The sequence below is a fragment of the Theropithecus gelada genome, chromosome 8 (assembly GCF_003255815.1).
Source record: "Theropithecus gelada isolate Dixy chromosome 8, Tgel_1.0, whole genome shotgun sequence".
NCBI lineage: Eukaryota > Metazoa > Chordata > Mammalia > Primates > Cercopithecidae > Theropithecus > Theropithecus gelada.
The window spans coordinates 84,038,287-84,060,942 of NC_037676.1; the positions used below are offsets into that span (position 1 = coordinate 84,038,287).

At 35.0% G+C, this 22,656-nt stretch overlaps 1 protein-coding gene across 5 annotated transcripts in view; it reads right to left on the reverse strand.

The window, feature by feature from the left end:
* The window catches only part of SNX16 (sorting nexin 16), a 41,943-nt gene that overhangs the window by 18,053 nt on the left and 1,234 nt on the right, over nt 1-22,656 (reverse strand). For 2 of the 5 annotated variants that reach the window (XR_003120814.1, XM_025394264.1), the window contains exons 2-3: nt 21,210-21,680; nt 5,423-5,571 (exon numbers count right to left, since the gene is read on the reverse strand). Coding sequence is in view for 4 of the 5 variants with exons in the window: in XM_025394264.1 (XP_025250049.1) it covers nt 5,423-5,571; nt 21,210-21,584 (524 nt within the window). In the remaining variant the exon portion in view is untranslated. Of the gene's footprint in view, nt 1-5,422; nt 5,572-11,063; nt 11,151-21,209; nt 21,681-21,797; nt 22,042-22,656 lie in introns of those variants that run through there. The other 3 variants (XM_025394265.1, XM_025394263.1, XM_025394262.1) reach the window with 3 other exon arrangements.

Genomic DNA, 22,656 nt, shown 5'->3' on the forward strand with positions numbered 1-22,656 from the left:
GGCCTTGCTATTCAAAATGAGGTTATTAGACCAGTCAGTCTCATCATCAGCTAGAAACCTGTTAGAAATGTAAAATCTTCAGTTCAAGCTTGCTGAATCAGGGTCAGCATTAACAAATCCCAGGTGATTCACAGTCACACTACAGTTGGAGAAGCACTACTCTTAAATATACATGATCAATCCTTCTTTCCAAAAACAATCTTTCAAATCTTTCAAACACGTAAAGATGGCTATCATATCTCCCAAGCAGTTTTTTAAAAGGATATTCTCATTTCTCTCAATTGTTCTGTCATATTAATGTTTGGATACTATTTTCTTTTCTTTAAAGTCATGAACCGCTATTAATCCAGATCGATCCTGAACTTTTTTTTTTTAAATGTAGAAATAAAAATACTGAATTTTGGTACTGAACCCCTTACAGATAAATGAGAATGTGAAGACAAATACATAAGTTTAACTTTTGAATTTTGAAAAATTAAAAAGAAAAAAATGACAAATAAGATATATGTGAAGTACTTCTAAAAATGGAGAATTGGAAAATATTTGCTGTGCTGATTGATGTAATAATTTAAAAGTAGTTCAAGACGGTGTAAAACAAATAGCTATATTTTAACTAAGACTGTGCAATGTAAGGCTATATTCAGCTTGATAAACTGACTTGTGTGTTGTTACTGGTACAAGACCTGTACCTTCTTGCCTCTGAGTTTTGATTATGATATTTCCTATCATTTGCAAAGTCCTTCTTCATCTTTCCTTGCTCGTCCAATTATCACTAATTCTTTGAAGTGCAGTTCAACTACCACCCTCTGCGAAGCCTTTTCTACTTTTCCTAGTCAAAAGTTCTCTTTTCCACCTTTAAGAGGTCTAATTCTCTATCCATTATGATTTCTGGGGGTATGTCTTCTTTCTATTCAGTTTCTTTTAATAGGATGAGTATCTAACTCATTTTTATATAGTAAAAACATCTTTTAAATAGTAAGTCCTAAATAAATATTTATTGAACAGATAAAATCTCTAAATCTGTTTATTATGTAAATATTAATATTTTTATCTGCATCCTTACTTTGAACTTTCTAAATAAATCTGGAAACAACATTCTTTTAAAATATTCAAATCAATAGTCCTTAATATTCATTCAGTTCGTATTTTCTTCCATTTCTGCTTTGTTAAGAGTTGGAGAATATGTAACATTAAGAGTTGCCCATTGTGTAATGGTAAGTGCTTAGCCAAGAGGAAGGTTAAAAATTAACCTTGTTGTAAGGTGATAAGGATATAAAAAGTGAAAGAACAATTAATAAACAATTAATATTAATGTATAAACAATATCAAATAATTATTTGGCCAGCTAAAGATACTGAGTTTTTTCTATGTTGCCATTCCAACTCTACCAAAATGCTAACAGGCATCCCAGCAGGTAAGTGCAACTAACTGATGTTTTTATGTAGTGATTCTTACATGCAGTTTTATGTTTTCATAAAGAAATGTTGAGATTTTGTCTTTCTTCCTTTTCTTCCTTAGGAGGGATTTCCCCCCTTCCTTTTCAATTGTAAAAAATGAGAGAATCTTCTTTCACTCTTCTCCTACATTGTTGGATACAAACAGTAGTTGGAGCTTTTGTCTGATGAACTACCTTACGCTCCAACTACTATTTGAATTTAGATTGCAGAGATAGTTAAAATCTTGGCTATGCAGTACAACAGTAATACTGATGACAGAATCACTGCAATAATTTAGTCTGTGATACATTTAGAATTAGGTATGTATTTTATAGAAGGAACAATACTAAGGGATGAAAAGATAAAATCTCAAAAAATGTAGGCAAGTACTGTGCTAGTTTTTTAATGGATCAACCATCAATTCATAAATATTTGGCAACCTCAGACTTTCTATACACTTTCTAATTATTTGTTTCTGACTCATATCCATCTTCCTACCCATAATCTTAAGCATTCCAGGCTCTCAAAATCCCACTGCCAGTATTGCTTGATCATTGCAAACAGCACTGATCTCCCCGCTTCTTTGAGTTCTTGTTACTTTTATAAACTGTATCATACCAAGTAGCAATTCCCAAATGTCATTATTTTGTTCAAACAGGAGTCTATTTTTCTAAGTGATTTTTAAAACCAGTGAGTATATCCCCTCTTTTATACCCTATGATACAGGGCAAATGCATAAGATTTGCTCTGTATCAGTAACCCTTCCTCCTCTTCCCCAACTCACATTTTAAGCAATATGTTATTAAGAAGTCTCTAACGTTGTGAAATAAAAAATGCTACCTATCACCTATAAAAAAGATAGTGGGTACCAAGGCACAAGTACCCTGTTTTTAATTGAATTGAAGTTATCTTCCTGCATTCCCTAAATATCTGATGATATATGACAAAGGCAGGTAGGCAAACAAATGCAAGGTATATTAGATTCTTTCATGCAAGATTTTTTTTTTTTTTTTTGAGACGGAGTCTCACTGTGTCTCCCAGGCTGGAGTGCAGTGGCGCGATCTCGGCTCACTGCAAGCTCCGCCCCCCGGGTTCACGCCATTCTCCCGCCTCAGCCTCCCAAGTAGCTGGGACTACAGGCGCCCGCTACCGCGCCCGGCTAGTTTTTTGTATTTTTAGTAGAGACGGGGTTTCACCATGTTAGCCAGGATAGTCTCGATCTCCTGACCTTGTGATCCACCCGCCTCGGCCTCCCAAAGTGCTGGGATTACAGGCTTGAGCCACCGCGCCCGGCCTCATGCAAGATTTTTTAGAACCTTTAATCCTCTAGGAATATCAAATGAAACCCTTCCCCAACTTATTTGGCCAATAAGCCTTTCTTTCCCTAAAACGCCTATTTTATGAATTGAGCAAGACCATTACCACTGTTCTGAGCTATGCAGCTTTAGAAATGACAGGATCTCAAATGGCCCTAGTAATCTCTCCTTTAGCAACTAAGATCTATTATCAGTATTTTAAAAACAGAGAATTCATTTATAGAATACATTTGATTTTAATTCACCACAACATCTTAAATAAAGAGACATAAAGGTTTACTGAACAAGGGGAAAGAGAAAAGGGGAGAGGATATGTCGATTTCTTGGTGGTAGTAAAAATCCTCTTTTATGGTATGCTATCAAATATATTTTCTTCCAAGGCTTTTTCTATAAGTTTGGTGTTTACTGGTTTTTATTCCTGCTTTGTGTGTCTGAATTAACACTAATCTTTTCTCTTTTTTCTTTTGAGATGTAAAAAGATATATATATATGTACAGAAAAGTGGGGAGCACTATGTTCTCACCACCTAGACCACATAATCGCTAACTCTGTCACACTGGCTTCAATTTTTTTTTTTCTAATACACAGTATATCAGTGAATATCAATAGTTCTATCATTCATTCAAGAAGTACTTATTGAGAACCAACTATGTTAGCACTGTGCTAAACATTAGAGATTGGATGGTGAATAAAATAGCCACACGACCTGTTGTTATACATCTTATAATCTGGTGGGAGAAAGACAAATATTGACAGAAAAAATTATAAGCTGAAGTGCATTGATAGTGAAGTACCAATTAGCCTTTCTCAACTGAGATTCCAAGAGAGAACTGACCCCTACTGATAATGATTTAAGTGATTATTGTCTCAATTCTATTGAGACTGGCACATAGCTAGTATCATCTTAGAATACAGGAAATAAGTTAATTCATTACCTATGGGTGATGAATGGTGTCTTAAAGCATCAGAGCCAGTTGAGAAGGGAAGGTACAGACTCTGTGATAAAGAACTGACCTAGTGTTTGGTGGTGGTAGTGGTGGTGAGTGGTCAGTCAGGAGGCCAGTTACCTAAGGAAGTGAAGTTTGTGTTGAAAACTGAAGGATGGGTAAGGTATGAGGTCAGGGTTGGGTGGGGTAGAAGTGTGAAATGTTGCCTTTTCAGGAAATAGCATATTTGAAGGCTCTGAGAGACAAGGAGCAAGCTGATTTTGGAGAATTAAAAGAAGACCAATATGGCAAATATACAGAGAATGGGAGGTGGGTAGGAATAACAAAACCCAAGGTTGGAAAGAAGGCAGGTAGGCAGGGACCAGAAAGAATACTTTAAGTGAAACTGAAGCACAAAGATCACTGTGGCTTTACTGGGCTATAGTAATAACAGTGGAGGAGGAAAACCAGTGAGAAAGCATCTACAGTAATTAAGGTGAGGGATACCTGCTTGGACTAGGGTAGTGATGGCAGGGATGGAGAAAAGTAGACAGACTTGAGTGGTACTTGCAAGGGAAATGTTAAGGGTAGTGAGGGATGTGTTAAAGATGACTCACAGGTTCTGGGTAGATGATGCTGCTTGTGCAAATTGGAGGAAAAAATGTCTGCAGACTAAACTTTCAAATGTATTTTATGTTTGAGGTAATTTTCAGATATCTGAAGGAGATGTCGAGGAGGCAATTGCATATATCAATCTGGAGTAGAAAGAATGGGTTTGGCTTGCAGTTCCTTCATTAAAAGAAAAATGAGGATGGGCAGAGACCTTGAGAAGCCATCAGGCTTATGTGGCACACATTGACAAGCAAGATGTGTGTGTGTATATATATATATACATATCTGTATATATATATGTGTGTTTGTGTGTGTGTGTGTGTGTGTATATATATATCGCGTGTGTGTTATGCAGGAAAAAACTTGATACATGCAAAGGGTGAGAAAAAGAGATAGAAAAAATTAGATAGAATGGTTTTCTTAATTTGTTTTCCATCCTCATGTAAAAAACTGCTCAAGACAGTTATGGGCCCAAGTTATCTATAAGCTATTGCTGCATTATAAATGCTAATTTTTTTTTCAAAATAGTTTTAATTTATCTGCTAACATGAGTTCCAAAATTAGATACTCAGCTAATACTAAACCACCAAGCAATTTTCTTGTAAATATACTCTGAAGCAAAAAATCCATATAGCTCTGTTCTTTTCCTTTTTTAATGCTGTTTGGTATTTTCACTCTACCTTCTATGTAAATTAAGCCAACTTCACAATTTTAATATTTTTGCACTACTTTGGAGAAATATAAAGAATATTACCCTTACAATTACATATTATCATATTAACCAAAATTTTACTAATATGTAAGTGGTTTTGTTTAAGTCATTGCTAAAATACAAAATACTAAAAGTTTACCTTTGGGTGGTTTTAGTACATGGTACACTGGATTTTTCACTTTACTGACTGTTTAAAATAAGCTTTGATAAAAATGAAATGTCAAATGATAAAAATGAAATGTCAAATAAAGTCCTTATTGAAAGAAAGCAAGAAAATCCCTTGTAGTACTTTGTTAAAGAAGACAATTATACTCCAACTCTGTATTTTGTTCTTAAATAACTATGATCATAGATTTATTCTTTAATTTACACCAGTTATTGGGATGCTTTTATAATTTCTTATTTTAATTCGTTACATACCAGTTAGCAATGTCCTTGTGAGCTACTAAATTTTGAAGAAACGCTTGTAATCCTAATTGTCTATCTTCTAAAAAGTCGGCATTGTAATTGTCTTTAAACCAGCGTTTTGGAGGAAGTGCTAGTCGAAAACCAGGAAACATCTCTTTTAACTGAAAAAGAAATAAAGAGCAAATACAACGTTTAACTCAAGCACTATCAATTCTACAAAATCTATCCTGTTGACTACATGAATTATTCATGAAATAAGTTTAAAATAAAAGAATTAAATTCAGTTAAGCTTCGTATGCCTTATTTCTTGTTTTCTACCAGTTGTGTACACAGAAGAGTTCCAGTCTTTCCACATCCTTGCCAGAACTTGGCATTGTCCATCTTTTGAATGTTAACCATTTTATTGAGGGTGTAGAACCATTTCATTCTGGTTGTAATTTGCATTTCTTTGCTGACAAATGTTGTTGAATATCTTCTCATCTGCTCATTTGCATTTGAATATCTTCAGTGGTGAATTATGTATTAAATTTTGTAGCACCTTACCTTTTAAAAAATTAGGTTGCCTTTTTATTAAGTTAGAAGAGTTCTTTATATATTTCAGATACAAGTCCTCTGTCAGATATATGTATTATAAATATTTTCTCCCAACTTGCCCTGACTTTTCAATTTAAGTCTAAACAGAGCAGATGTTTTTTTAATTTTAATGTTATTTAATTCATCCATTGTTTCTTTTATGGTTTATGCTTTTTTTTAATCATAAAAAATTTTTTGCTTACTCCAAGGCTGTAAAGATTTTCTTCTATGTTTCTTTCCTAAAAGTTTAGTTTTAACTTTTATATTTTGATTATGACCTATTTTATACATTCGGCTTAAATTTTACTTTCTTAGGGAAGACTTTCCCAACCTTGTAAACTAGGTTAAGTCTTCCCTTCTACATTCTGCTCAAGTTACCACAATGTGTAACAAATTACCCGAAATCTCAGTGATATAAGATAACCACTTATTAATATTAAGCTCACAGATTTTTTTAGGCCAATAATTCATATGAGGTACAGTGAGAACAATATATCTCTATCATATAATGAATTCAGGCCTCAGCTGAAAGAGTTGAAGGCTGGGTGCTGGAATTGTCTGAAGTTCACTCACTTACATCTATAGTGGATGATGCTGGCTGCTGGCTGAGAACTTTGCCAAGGTTGTCAGCCATAAGCCTAACACTGGCCTCTCCAGGTATCCTGGACTTTTCTTGCAGCATGGAGGCTGGCTTCAAAAGGGAGCATTCCAAGAAAGCAAGCCAGAATGAAACTGTGTACTTCTTGTAATCCAGGCTTAAAAGTCACACAGCATTATTTCCACTGACCTCTATTGGGTTGAGTAGTCGCAAGACCATCCAGGTTCAAGGGGAGGGGAAATGTATTCTACCTCTTGATGGGCCATGGCAAGATTCAGGAAGAGCATATGGGACTGAAGATACTGCTGTGGTAACTTTTAGAAAAGACAATTTGATACACATTGTCAAATCATAAATTTATTTCTTTAATGACATCATTCACAATGTAAACAACACATTTAATTTAGGCTCTCTTATTAGACCAGTGATTCTAAACTTGGCTGCACATTAGAATCACCCAAGGAGTTTTAAAAGATATTAATGATTGTTTCCCATCTCTGATAGATTAGGATTTAATTAGTTGAAATGAGGCCTGGGCATTGTAATTTTAAAAAGCTTTCCAGGGGAATCCAAAGTGTAATTAAGATTGAGAACCCTTTTACTATACTACAATTATTACGCATGCCTTTGTCATAGTTGCATCTTTTATGTCTAGCATAGTGACTGCGACATAACAAGCAGTCAACAATATATGTTCAATAAATGAATGACTGAAATGAATCCGTGTACATTTGCATTTCTATACTTAAATATAAAATGAATATCATAACTACAAAGGAAAAATGCACTGGATAAAATAGTGGAAAAATGGAAAAATTATAATATTCTGTCTATATTTCTATACACATGTGAAGATAAAACAAATAGGGCAAAAACTACAGAGTAACTTAGATAACTAAAAACCTTAATTTGATTTCAAGATGTAACTAGATATTTATGGCCTTGGAGCTTTGTTATTTAATGTATCTGGAAAGAAAATAAAATGACAAAAGTCATGAGGGAAATGAAAATAGTCTTTTTATTAATTTTAAGCTTTATAATTTAAATGGTTAGATTTTTTTCACCCCTTAAAAAATTATCCGCAGAAAAGAAGTTGTCCCATAATTGGGTAATTCAAGAAGAGGAAGATAAGGGATAGAGAAAATAAGATCCAACAAAGGAGAGAAATGAAAAAAAAAATCACCAGAAAGATGGTGATTTTTTCAAGGCAATCTCAGGATGCCACTTACGAAGCTCATATGGTGGGCAGATCAGTTTAAGAGAGAGCAGCGTGACTCAAGAGACAGACATGTGGAAGAATATCACTGAACTTGTTTTTAATGTGAGGACTGAATGCCTGGTTGAATCTGCCATGGACTTTTTATATGAACCTGGAATGTCTTGACAATGAGTTGGTAAGGTCCTGCTCTCTCCTCCCTAAGCTCTGCTGCCTGGAAGCAACTGAGAACAGTAATTTTACCTCACAGAAATGTTCAGCTTTGTCCTACTGCTGTAACCTGGAAGTAGAAATATTGAGCTTAAATTTTAAATAGAATTTAGAGAAAAACTCACTTCTTATGGCCATATTTCTACAATCAATACATCTCCCAGCCCAACCTAAAACCCTGCCTGGTTGCCCCAACTCTGATAAGCCCTGTGCATTCTAGAATTTGCTCATGACTTTGTCCTCTGACTTCCTCAGCAGAGGCTTTTATCACTCCCAGAGAAGCTGAAGTCAGAACATAACCCAGGAAATAAAAATAAAACAAAAAGAAAATATTAATGTTCTATATAAATGTTCTTTTTCTAAGCAGTGTTATTTTAGTTATGTTCAATAATGTTTGTATCACCAATTAGCTATTTTTACTTCATAACTATATAACTGTGAAATGTAAATTCCTTAAAGTTAGTCATATCTATATAGTTTCTACATAACAGTAACTCCAAATTCCTAGCACAATGCTGAACTCAATCTACTCATTTCATAAATACTTCATGATTGATTTTATAAAATGAAAGATCCTAAGCTTTTATTTTTTACAATTATATTAATAATAACTACAATTTAAACTATGTGCCTCTTGGTGTTTGACATACTTTTAAAAAATATTGCCACTAAAAGCAAGTGACAGGTAGAGCTCTTTCTGAGACCTATAACACCGACATAACCATTTGTTAATTTTAAATGCCCATCTTGGAGGATTAAGGAGATATTTACTAAATTTAAATTAAACTGCTATCATTTTTTTTCAAAAAGATTTATCTAAATTTCAGCTTGCCTAAGAAAATATTTCAGCAATAAAGATGAAAACTAAAGAGATAATAGGAAGTAAACACTAAATAACAGTGGAGTCTGAAAAGAAAAATAATGTCATATAGGGTTAAATAGGTCTACAATGAAACTGTTTGAAATCAGTCTGCATGATAAAAATTGTAGTAATTTCATTAAAAGCTAAGTATTCCACTTAACTATCAGGTAACTTCATGAATTGCTTTTATCTTTCTGTTTATTTAGTCATTTCAAAAAATTAACAGAAGTACAGAATTATAAATTTTAAATTCATCAGTATAATATATGAAGCTCAGGAACAGTAAATAAAATACATACATAATTGTAGGTATGCATTAGAAATAACACTTTATTTTGGCATATTACAAGAAAGCATCTTAACCAAAACTTAAAATGGATAAAATATTTTAGCATTCTATATTTTACCTTTTCATTTAAACTGAGGTTTTTAGAGTGGCAGAAAAATTTGGCAGCTAAATAACTACAAAGTTACATGGGTTTCCCATCACCAAACACTATAAAAATATACTAACTTTAAAGTTTCAAGGAGTCCAAAGAAGGAAGAAAGGAAAAGTGGCAAATGGGAGAGAACAGGACCAGTAAAACTTTCTTATTAAACACCTGTCAAAATTGGAGAGTAATTTCTGCATGTTCTAAGATCATCTTACTTGGCCTCTCAAAAGCATAATAAATGGCTTGCTTCTTTTAGATAAATGATTTTTCACTTGGCTTCCAAAATATCACACTCTCTGCCTATTGCCCCATCTAAATTTTCTCTAGCTCTGGGGACAAGGCAGCTCTTCTTTTGCTATTAAATTCTAATAATAATTTACTTAATTCTTCACTTTGAGAAATTTAGGTTGCTTCCAACTTTTAACTACTAAAAACAAAGTAAAACATAGATAAACGAAACAATATACAAAACAATGAGGTAAGTGTCCTTAAAGCTAAATATTTCCCATGTTTATGACTACTTATATAGGATAAATCCTAGAAATGTGATTATAATGTTAAATTATGCAAAACTTTTGGGTGTCCTCTAGGAAGATTCATACTTCTAACATTGGGTATTATCATTTAAATATCAGTCAGCTTGACAGGTGAAAAACAGTGTCTTAATTTCCTTTTCTTGGAGTATCTGTGATATTAAGTGTTTTCCAGGTTTATTGGTCATTTATATTTCTTCTGTGAATTATCCTGCTCATACTGTTTGTTGCATTTTTTACTCTGGGGTTCACGTTCCTAATTTAGTTTTAAGGGTTCTTAATACACTGAGGTTTCTTATTCTGTTTCGTATGCACAGTAGACAGAATTCTAAATGTTCCATGACCTTTGCCTCTGGTATTACTTCTGTGATTTTATTATGTTACATAGAAAAAGGGATTTTGCAGCTGTAATTAAGGTTACTAATCAATTGACTTTAAGATAGGAAGATTACCTGGGTGAGCTTTATCTTACCACATGACTCCTTTAGACTGTTTTCTCTAGTTGGTGGCAGAGAAGAAAGCTGGAGAGCTTCAAAGCACAGGAAGAACTTGGCTAACTGTTGCTGGCTTTGAAGACAGAGGGGCTATGTGCAAGGACTGGAGGGCACTCTCTATGATAAACTATGAATGATTTTTGGCTGACAATCAGCCAGGAAACAGAAACTTTGGCCCTACAACTTCAAGAAACTAAATTCTGCCAACAGCCTGAATAAGCTTGGAAGGTAATTCTTCCCCAGAGCCTCCATATAAGTGCCTAGCACAGCTAACAGCTTGATTTTGACCGTGCTTGATGCTAAGCAATAAACACAGCTGAACCCACCCAAAAAACTAAATAATCAACAGGTGTCATTTTAAGCAACAAAGTTTATGGTAATTTATTATGCAGTAATAAGAAACTAATATAATATGTTAAATATGTTTTTGTTATCTTATAGACATATATAATTTTATAATAATTCAAAAGATCTTATACACATCTTTTTCAAACTCACAATTATTTATATTTCTGTTGGCAATTTTAAAGTTTCATATTTTTATACTAAAAATTTTTTATAAAAAATTTTTATTTTTAAAATTTTTAATTTAAAAATTTAATTTTCTTATGAACTAGAAAGGATTTGATTGACTCAATAAAGAAGAAAAAATATAAGTATAGGAAATAGAAGTATAGGAAATAGAAAAGAATTCAAAACTGAAATGTTAGTTTGGATTTATTATAGTACTTACTTTGTCATTAAGCCTAGAGAAGTCAGTGTATCTTCTGAAAACTACCCAGCTTTCTTCTGGGGTTTTCTTTACTAGTATTTTGTACACCTATGCACAGGAAGAAAAAGAGACAGAGAGAAATATAAAAGTAAAGATATTTAAAAATTCAAGCCAAATATTTTAAAAACTTTTAGTTGATAACCCAGTCTATAACAATTATTATGTAAAAAATATCAAAAATCATTTGAATCATCAAAAGTACAAATAATCAATGCAGGCACCAAAAGCCAGATTTTTTCCTTAAGTATATAAATATAACAGATTTGAGACAAAATGCTTTTTCTGTGCACAATAACAATAAACTCATCAGCTTCCAAAACATGATTTATGTCAACATATTCTAAAATTGATAAAGGAATTATACTTGAAGAAGCTATGAAAAATAGCCACTTTCGTTCTACACAATGTTTAAACTTAATAACTTCAAGCAAAGTTTTCAAATAAGTGTAATGTTTTTATTGTCAAGAATAAAATATGGAAGTCCTAGCCACAGCAATCAGGCAAAAGATATAAATAAAAGGCATCCAAATAGGGAAAAAAGAGGTCAAACTATGTGATTCTATGCCTAGAAAATCCTAAAGACTCTGCCAAAAGTCTCCCGGAACTGATAAAGGACTTCAGTAAAGTTTCAGGCTATAAAATCAATGTTTAAAAATGAACAGCATTTCCATACACCCATAACATTCAAGCTGAGAGCCAAATCAAGAATGCAGTCCCATTTACAGTAGCCACACACACACACACAAACACCTAGGAATACATCTAATCATGAAGGGGAAAGATCTCTACAAGGAGAACTACAAAACATTGCTGAAAGAAATCACAGACAACACAAAGAAACAGAAGAACATCCCATGCTCATGAATTGGAAGAATCAATATTGTTAAAATGGCCACACTGCCCAGAGCAGTCTACAGATTCAACAGTATTCCTATCAAACTACCAACATCATTCTCCACAGAATTAGAAAAAAACTACTCTAAAATCCACATGGCACCAAAAAAGAGCTGAAATAGCCAAAGCAATCCTAAGTGAAAAGAACAAAGCCAGCGGCATCACATTACCTGATTTCAAATTATACTATAAGGCTACAATAACCAAAACAGCATGGTACTGGTACAAATACAGACATCTAAACCAATGGAAGAGAACAGAGAACCCAGAAATAAAACTGCACACCTACAGCCATCTGATCTCTGATAAAGTTGACAAAAGAAAGAAACAGGGAAAGGATCCCCCGTTCAATAAATAGGGCTTGGATAACTGGCTAGCTCTATGCAGAAAAATGAAAGCAGAGCTCCATCTTTCACTATATATAAAAACTAACTCAGTATGGATTAAAGATTTAAAGGTAAGGTCACAAACTGTAAGAATCCCAGAAGAAAACCTAGGAAACACCATTCTGGACATCGGCCTTGGGAAAGAATTTATGACTAAGTTCTCAAAAGCAATTGCAACAAAAACAAAAATTGATCTAATTAAAATAAAGAGTTTCTACACAGCAAAAAAATTATCAATGGAGTAAAGAGATAACCTACAGAATGGGAGAAAATATTTGTAAACTATGTATCTGAGAAAGGTCTAATATCCAGAATCCATAAGGAACATAAACAATTCAAGGCTGGGCACAGTGGCTCACACCTGTAATCTCAGTTCTTTGGGAGGCCAGGGAAGGTGGGTCACTTGAGGTCAGGGGTTTGAGACCAGACTGGCCAACATGGTATGGTGAAACTCCGCCTCTACTAAAAATACAAAAATTAGTCAGATGTGGTGGGTGCCTGTAATCCCAGCTACTCGGAAGGCTGAGATGGGAGAATTGCTTGAACCTGGGAGGCAGAGGTTGCAGTGAGCCAAGATCACACTACTGCACTCAAGTGAGTGACAGAGTGAGATTCTGTCAAAAAAAAAAAAACAATAAAAATAAAAATAACTTAAAAAATTCAACAAATAACCTCATTAAAAGTAGGCAAAAGACATGAACAGACACTTCTTAAAAGATACACAAACAGCCAAGAAACATTAAAAAATGTTCAACAATACTACTCATTAGAAAAATGTAAATCAAAACCACAATGAGATACCATTTGACAGAAGTCAGAATGGCTATCAGTCATTATCACAACAGATGTTGATGATGTTATGGAGAAAAGAAGACACTTATACACTGCCGGTGGAATTGTAACTTAATTCAGCCACTGTGGAAAGCAGTTTGGAGATTTCTCAAAGAACTTAAAACAGAACTCCCATTTGACAAAGCAGTCCCATTCCTGGGTATATACCAAAAAGAAAATAAATTGTTCTACCAAAAAGATACATGCACTTGCATGTTCACTGCAGGAACTACTCACAATAGCAAAGACATGGAATCATTCTAGCTGTCCATCAAAGATGGATTTGATAAAGAAAATATGGTACATACACACCATGGAATACTAATGGATTTGAAAAAGAAAATATGGTACATATACACCATGGAATACTATGCAGCCATAAAAAAGAATGAAATCACATCCTTTGCAGGAACATGTATGGAGGTACAGGCCATTATCCTAAGCGAATTAATGCAGGAACAGAAAACCAAATAAATAATGTTCTCACTTATAAGTGGGAGGTAAATATTGGGTACTCATGGACATAAAGATAGCAACAATAGACACTGGGGACTCTTAGTCAGGAAGATGAGAGGAGAATGAGTTGAAAAACTGTTGGGTACTATGCTCACTACTTGGGTGATGGGTTCACTAGTATTTCAAACCTCAGCATCACGCAATATACCTATGTAATAAATCTGTGCATGTAATCCTTGAATCTAAAATGAAAGTTGAAATTATTGTAAAAAAGGGCAAAATATAAGCTTGAAATACCAAAAAACCCCAATTGAATAAAATTTACATTTTTGTAATTATGTACAATTATGTAGGCTACTGAATAGAAAAACTTGAAGCAAGTCAATATATTTTTAAAAGCGCTTAAGAAAAAAGTGAATTCTATTTTTTAAAAGCATAATTTTAGAACGTATTATGAGAAAGTGTTACTTATGATAGAATCTCAGAGAAACATCTAGTAGTTTTTGATAAGGTATTTTGCACTAAACTAGATATAGGCACATACGAGATATTCAATAACTATCTGCTGGATAAGAAAATCTCTTTAAAAAGTAACTTCTTTCCTGGACATTTGCTGTCCAATAATTTCCAAGTGTAGCTCTAGGGCTGCACTTTTGGTCACACATGGCAATTCAGCATTCAATGTGTCACTAGTCAAAACTAAGATGTGCTAAGAGTGCAACATATACATTGAATTTCAAAGATTTAATGTGAAAAAAGATGTAAATGGCATTTATTAAAATGGTCTAATACTAACTACATGTTAAAATAATATTTTGGACATATTTGGTTGAATAAGATATATTAATAAAATAATTTCACCTATTTCTTTTGTTTTTAATGTGGCTCCTAAGAAATTTAAAATTACAGATGTGATTCACAATTATGGCTCACATTATACTTCTATTGGACAGTGCTGCCCTAAAGATAACTCATTAGTTAGGGACTACAGATTATCCTTATCCTTTGATTTTTCTCCCATACAAACTTCTCTTTCAGCTTTTAAGGGGAGAATAAGGAGGAGTTAAGGATTAATCATTTAGCTTTGAAGTAAAAAAAAATAAGCAATTTATCTTTGTAACATATAAGGGTGGGAAACAAGGTTATTTGGATACTCTTTAAAGTCAGCAGAAGGTTCTGATCTAAAAAAGTTGCAATCGGGATACAAAAGAAATTCTTTTTAGTAGTCACTCATTAAAAGAAGAGAGAAGTCGACTTTAAAACTTTTCAGTATGAATGATACAGCATAAAAGTGCATTTCATATAATAATTAGGTTTATCTACAAATAATACATACTGACTTTATTTACTTGTCTTAGAAAATGAACTCCCTCTTCTAAATAAGTTACTCTCCACTGTGGCCACTGAATACCCCTGTTTCTCTAGGCAAGATAAAGTACAGACTTTTGTGTTTTATCTCTTCCAGAAAGTGCTCTTTCTGCTTGTTTGAGTAGTGCTTTCAATGAAAACTTTATGAACAGTACTGATCATTCCCTTCTCTATATTCCAATAACTGTTGTTTCTACTTTTTACTTGAAGCTTCCTATGTATTCTTTTACTGTTTTTATTTTAATGTAGTTGTTTTTGAATTACAAAATATATACAAAAAAGTACGCAATTCATAAGCATACAACTTGACAAGTTTTCACAAAATGAACACACCTATGTAACTAGTACCATGAGCGTATTAATCCATTTCATGTTGCTGATAAAGACATACCTGAGACGGGGCAATTTACAAAAGAAAGAGGTTTACTGGACTTGCAGTTCCATGTGGCTGGGGAGGCCTTATAATCATGGCAGAAAGTGAAGGCACATCTCTTTCGAAAGAAGAAGGCACATCAGACGAAAGAAGAGAGTTTGTGAAGGGAGATTCCCATTTTTAAAACCATCAGATCTCATGAGACTGTCACAAGAACAGCATGGGAAAGACCTGCCCCCATTGTTCAATTACCTCCCACTGGGTCCCTCCCACAACATGTGGGAACTCAAGATGTGGTTTGGATGGGGACATAGCCAAACCATATTATTCTGCCCCTGGCCCCTCTCAAATCTCATGTCCTCACATTTTAAAACCAATCATGCCTTCCTGACAGTCCCCCAAATTCTTAACTCATTTCAGCATTAACTCAAAGGTCCACAGTCCAAAGTCTCATACGAGACAAGAAGTCCCTTCTGTCTATGAGTCCGTAAAATCAAAAGCAAGCTAGTTACTTCCTAGATACAATGGCGATACAGGCATTGGGTAAATACAGGCATTCTGAGTGGGAGAAACTGGCCAAAACAAAAGGGCTACAGGCCCAATGCAAGTCTGAAATTCAGTGGGTCAGTCAATCTGAAAGCTCCAAAATACCCTCCTTTGACTCCGTGTCTCATTCATGTCCAGGTCATGCTGATGCAAGAAGTGGGCTCCCATGGCCTTGGGCAGTTCCACCCCTGTGGCTTTGCAGGGTATAGCCCTCCTCCTGACTGCTTTTATAAGCTGTGGCTTTTCCAGGTGCATGGTGCAAGCTGTTGGTGGATCTACCATTCTAGGATCTGGAGGACGATGGCCCTCTTCTCACAGCTCCACTAGGCAGTGCCCCAGTATGGACTCTGTATGGGGGCTCTGACCCCACATTTTCCTTCCACACAGCCCTAGCAGAGGTTCTTCATGAGGGTCCCACCCCTACAGCAAACTTCTATCTGGGCATCCAGGTATTTCCATACATCGTCTGAAATCTAGGCAGAGGTTCTCAAACCTCAATTCTTGACTTCTGTGTACTTGCAGGCTCAACACTATGTGGCAGCTGCCAAGGCTTGGGGATTGCACCCTCTGAAGCCATGGCCTGAGCTCTATCTTGGCCCCTTTCAGCCACGGCTGGAGCAGCTGGGATGCAGGGCACCAAGCCTTCTAGGCTGCACACAGCACAGGGACCCTGGGCCCAGTCCACAAAACCACGTTTTCTTCCTAGGCCTTTGGGCCTGTGATGGGAGGGGCTGCAATGAAGACCTCTCATATACCCTGGAGACATTTTTCCCATTGTCTTGGGGATTAACATTGGGCTCCTTATTACTTATGCAAATTTCTATAGCCAGCTTGAATTCCTCCTCAGAAAATGGGATTTTACTTTCTATTGCACTGTCAGGCTGTACATTTTCTAAACTTTTATGCTCTGCTTCCCTTATAAAACTGAATGCCTTTAGTAGCACCCAAGTCACCTCTTGAATGCTTTGCTGCTTAGAAATTTCTTCCACCAGATACCCTAAATCATCCTTCTCAAGTTCAAAATTCCACAAAACTCTCGGGCAGGGGTAAAATGTCTCCAGTTTCTTTGCTAAAACATAACAAGAGTTACCTTTGCTCCATTTCCCAACAAGTTCCTCATCTGTAACTGAGACTACCTCAGCCTGGACTTTATTGTTCATATTACTATCAGCATTTTGGGAAAAGCCATTCAACAAGTCTCTAGGAAGCTCCAAACTTTCCCACATTTTCCTATCTTCTTCTGAGCCCTCCAAACTCTTCCAAGTTCCAAAGTCGCTTCCATATTTTCGGGTATCTTTTTAGCAGCACCCCACTCTACTGGTACCAACTTACTGTATTAGTCCGTTTTCACACTGCTGATAAAGACATACATGAGACTGGGCAATTTACAAAAGAAAGAGGTTTATTGGACTTATAGTTCCACATGGCTGGGAGGCCTCATAATCATGATGGAAGGTGAAAGGCAAGTCTCACATGGTGGCAGACAAGAGAAGACAGCTTGTGCAGGGAGACTCCCATTTTTAAAACCACCAGATCTCATGAGACTTATTCACTATCACAAGAACAGTATGGGAAAGACCTGCCCCAATGATTGCCCCTTGCCCCTCATCTGAGACAAGGTAAGTCCTTTCTGCCCATCAGCTTGTAAAATCAAAAGCAAGTTAGCTATACTTCCTAATTACCTCCCACCAGGTCCCTCCCACAACACGTGGGAATTAAAGATGAGATTTAGGTGGGGACACAGTCAAACCATATCAGTGAGCAAGAAACAAAACATTAGCAAAGAGGTCTACAGCATGCTTCCTTCCCAATCCTACTCACTACCCATCCTAGTCAATTTTTGTCTTTAAACATCCTTTTTAAAGACTAGACACTTTATATATTATCAGATCAACAATGAGTCCTAATACTTTTTTAGTTACGAGATCAATTCAAAAGACTACATCTAGAAAAAATTATTTTACAAACCTAACATTATCAAGCTTGTATCTCCAGCTCATACCACTCCCTTAAACTCAGCTTATGTGTATACACACACACAATACATATATATGTGTACACGTTAACACATGTAACATCTCCATTTCAATGTCAAACAGACATATCAAATTTAGCATATCTAAAAACAAATCTTGATCATCCCCTCAAAACCTGTCATTTAATTAAATGGCAGCCATATTCTTCCCATTGCTTAGGCCAAAACTTTTGAAGTCATCTTTGACTTCTCTTTCTTCCACACTCCACTTCCAAATCATTAGGAAATATTGCTGGTTCTACATTTAAAATAGATCTAGAAACTGATCACTTCTCAGGACCTCCTCCACCATCCCAGTTCACAATACCATCACGTCTCCCTTGGATTGCTACAAGAACCTACTAACTGCTTTCTGCTTTGACTGTTCTCCATCTTGACCAAACCAGTCTCAATTCAGTAGCCAGAAGGAACTTTCTAAAACGTTAAGTCAGATCACATGACTCTTGTTTTAAAAACCTTTTCAAAGATTCCCATCTCATGCAGAGTAAAATCCAAAGACTTTACAGTGCCTCCTTCCCTATGTGATCTGTGTGCCACACTTCCCTGCCTGTCATCTCATTCCCTACACCTCCCACAGCTTACTCTGCTGACAGCCACAAGGATCTTTGTAGTTGTCCCATCTGTGCTGAAAACACATTCTCATGGCTCATTCCCTGTTAGTACTAACATCTTTTTTTGTGAGGCCACGACTGACAGTGCTATTTAAATCCCAACCCCAGATTTGAGGAAATTCCCTTTCTTTCTTCTCTATCTTATTTCTCTCAATAGTGCTTATCACCATGTGACATATCAGGCGTCTTGTTATTTACTTACTTATCATGCTTTCATTCAAATTGCTGTACCACTACGTCCCAGAACAGTGCCTGAGGCATAATAGGTAATTAAAAAAAAAGTTGAGTTAATAAATGAATATGACTAATTTCATGTCTGTCTGTCATTACTTCCTCCTCTCCAGTCTCTTGAAATGCTTTATATAACACCACCTTGTATTTGGCCACATACCTGCATCTTCACACATATCATCTGTCTTAGTCTGTTAGGTCTGTTATAACAAAATACCACAAATTTGGTAGCCTGTAAACAACAGAAATTTATTTCTCAAAGTTCTAGAGTCTGAGAAGTCCAAGATCAAGACAGTAACAGATTTGGTATCTGGAGAGGGCCTGCTTTCTGGTTTATACATGGTGCCTTATAGCTATGTCCTCACATGTGGAAAGGACAAGAAAGCTCTCTGGGGCGTCTTTTTAAGGGTCCTAATCCTATTTATGGGGGCTCTGCTCCCATGACCTACTGGCTTCCAAAAGCTCCATCTCTTAATACTATCACCTTGAAGGTTAGGTTTCAACATATGAATTTTGAAGGAACACACATGCAGACCATAGTATCAACTCAATAAATGCCTATTCCTTAATTCAGGAAATTGGCCATCAGTTTATTATAATTTCTAAAAATTTTCTAAAAAAGAGAGAGAGAGAGTTCCCTGCAGATTTCCTATATCACAGTCTTATGATAATTTTAAAGACCGCCTCTTCATAAATTATGTCAACAATTTTTCCTTGGAGGTCATCCTATCGTGTCATAAATTTGCAGCAGGAAACACTGAAGTAAACATTAAACTTTATTAAAAGAACAAACTCTTACCAAAAAAGTAAACCTCTTGAGTTAATAAGTGAGTTAAGCAAGGTTGCTGGATACATAAACATAAAAGGTCAAAATATATAAAATACCAGTAAATAGAAAACAAAAATAGATGTCTCTCACAAGAACATCAAACAACATCCATAACCTGAAACAAATCTAACCGAAAGATGTAAGAATCCTGCACCAGAAACAACAAAACATTACTAGAAAAAATTAAAGCCTTAAGTCAATGGATGAGGTTCATAGATTTAAAGACTCAGTATTGTAAAGATGTCAGTTCTCCCCAGATTAATCTATAGATCTAACAAAATCTCAATGCAAAGGGCCAAGAATAGCGAAGGCCATCCTGAAGAAAAAAGCTAGAGTACTTACACTGCTAGATATCGACCTATTACAAGATTTTACTAATTAAGACAGTGTGAAATTAGTAAAGGATGGAAAAACAGAACACAGAAGCAGACCCATGCATTTATGTTCACATGATTTATGACACAGACAACACTGAAAATGAAGAGGAGAAAGAGGTATTTTAAATAAGTCTGATTAATTGATCCCATCTGAGGAAAAAAAAAAATACTTGACCCTCATCTCACACCATGGACAAAAATCAATTCCAGTGGTTTACAATGTGAAAGGCCCAACAGTAAAGATTTTAGAAGAAAACAAAGGACAATATCTTTGTAACCTTGGAGTAGGCAAAGATTTCAAAAAGTGATAGCCATTCAAAAAATTAACAAATCAAACCAAATTAAAATTAAGAACTTTTGTTTATCAAAGGTATTATCAAGGAATTGAAAAGGCAAAGCAGAGTGAGGAGGATAGTCGTAATACATTATCTGAAAAAAACATATCCAAAATGCGTAGAAAACTACAAATCAAAAGGGAGACTTCGCAAAAGAAAAATGAACAAAAATCATGCACAGATATTTCACAAGAGAATATCCAAACAGCCAAAAAACTTTTTTTAATCCAATTTAATTAGTCATTAAGAAAATTCAAAAACCACAACATATTACTCTATACCCATGAGAATAGCTGAAATGATAAAAATGTTAAAATATCACATGTGAGGAAGCTATGGATCAACTGAAACTCTCATATCCTGCTTTTAGGAGTATAAATCAGTACAACCATTCTGAAACACTGTTCATCAATATCTTTTAAAGCTGGGCATGTAATTTGGCAATGCTAAAGAAAAGAGACTAGATGCAAAAAGAGTATGTAACTCCATTTAGATAAAGTACAAAAATAGGCAAAATTAATCTAGGCTATACAAAAGTATTGGGTGAATGGGTTCTGACTGGCAGAAAACCCAGAGCATTTAAGATTCTAGTAACGTCCTTTTCCTTGATTTATGTGCTATTAATAGTTACATAGGTGTGTCTGGTTTGTGAAAATTTATTAAGGTAAAGCAAAAGTTTACAACAATATGATAGAATTCAGTGGTGTAAAAACCATTAGAATTTCATATTCAAGAAATTATAAGTACAGGTTTACATTAATTTAACACTGGTTTAAACACACAGATTAGCCAATCTTTCACTTTGTACTGGTATACAGCAGAAGTCAATACTTACAGTAAATTTAGCTCTTTCTTCCATCACTTCATAACCCAGTATAGTAGGTGTAGATGGTCTATCTTCCCAAATCACTGTTTCCGGATTTTGCTCTTCAGTTTCTCTTGGTCTCGTGGAATACTCAATGGAAGAAGCTGCACCTGTAAATTTAGTCCTAATGAGGGGACTGCTACAGACAGGTGAAGTATTATCCATTTGATCAGGAACACTTGTCTGTTTAAAATTACCCATATTTGCGTCTTCTAACTGGCCTTTAGAAGAGTTTGAGCTTGTTGAGACACTGCCAAAAGAAGAACTTCTTTGATTTCTGTTGGTCGTAAAACTGGAAGCAGAGTTTCCTATGGGCATAGGAACTGGGACATAAGGAGTTGCCATCTTCTCTTGGCTTTTGCAACAAGCTTGCACACTATTGAGTCCACTTAGAGAACAACTAATATGCAATCCATTATTTTCTTCTTAGGAATTCACTATCTAAAAATGAAAAGGACATATTAAAAGATTAGTCTTTAATCTGCAGCAGGATCCAAAAGAACAATGTTCTTTTCAATTTCATGACACTCTATTATTTTATTTGGAATGAAAACATACCTCAAACCCCTTTTTTAAATCCCAGTTGTCTTTAAGGACTCCTATTTGCAAGGCAGAGAGAGCAAAACTGCTTCACACTCTTTTTCCTTGACCCCATGTTACATGTTATCCCTTTTCCCCTACTTTATTCCCTTGTGAAGTATTTCTGTAATGTTCATTTTAACCTGATTTCATCTATGTAAAATTGGTAGGAGAAAGATTGGTAAAGACCCTTCTGAAGCTTTATTCCACGCTTATCATCCTGACAGTATTACATTTCAGTACAAGAGAGAAAAAGAGAAGGAGGAAAACTATTTACATTACCTCTGGATTTAATCAGAAAGAGAGGAAATCTATTCACATTATCTTTCAATTTAATTAGTGAAACTACAAAAACTTACACAGAGTAGTAACAATGAACCAGATGCTTACATGCTACATAGTATAATTTTATAGAACCCAGGATTAAAAATACACTTAGTCAAGTTACTAAAATAAAACCCAGTAAACATTAAACTTATACGCATCAAAATTAAATAGTGAAAAGTGTAACCGTTCTTCACAGCTTACAGGTCATCACTAATTCTGCTCTGCGATAAACTGAGGGTATTTAAATCTTTATAAGTTACACTCAAGGATCTGTTATCAAAAGGACTAGTATATCTTGTGTCAAAATATTATCATAGCACAAAGAAGAAATGGTTTGCTATTACGTTGTTAAATAAACTCATAAGAAACTGTAATAACTACAGACCAACAAAATGACAAGACTACACACAATAACTGCCCAACTTTTCATACGAAACTCTGCTAGTGGGAAAGGTAAGAAATGAGTCGCCTGGACTTGGAAAGATGCTGAAATAAGATTTTTAACTCTGGG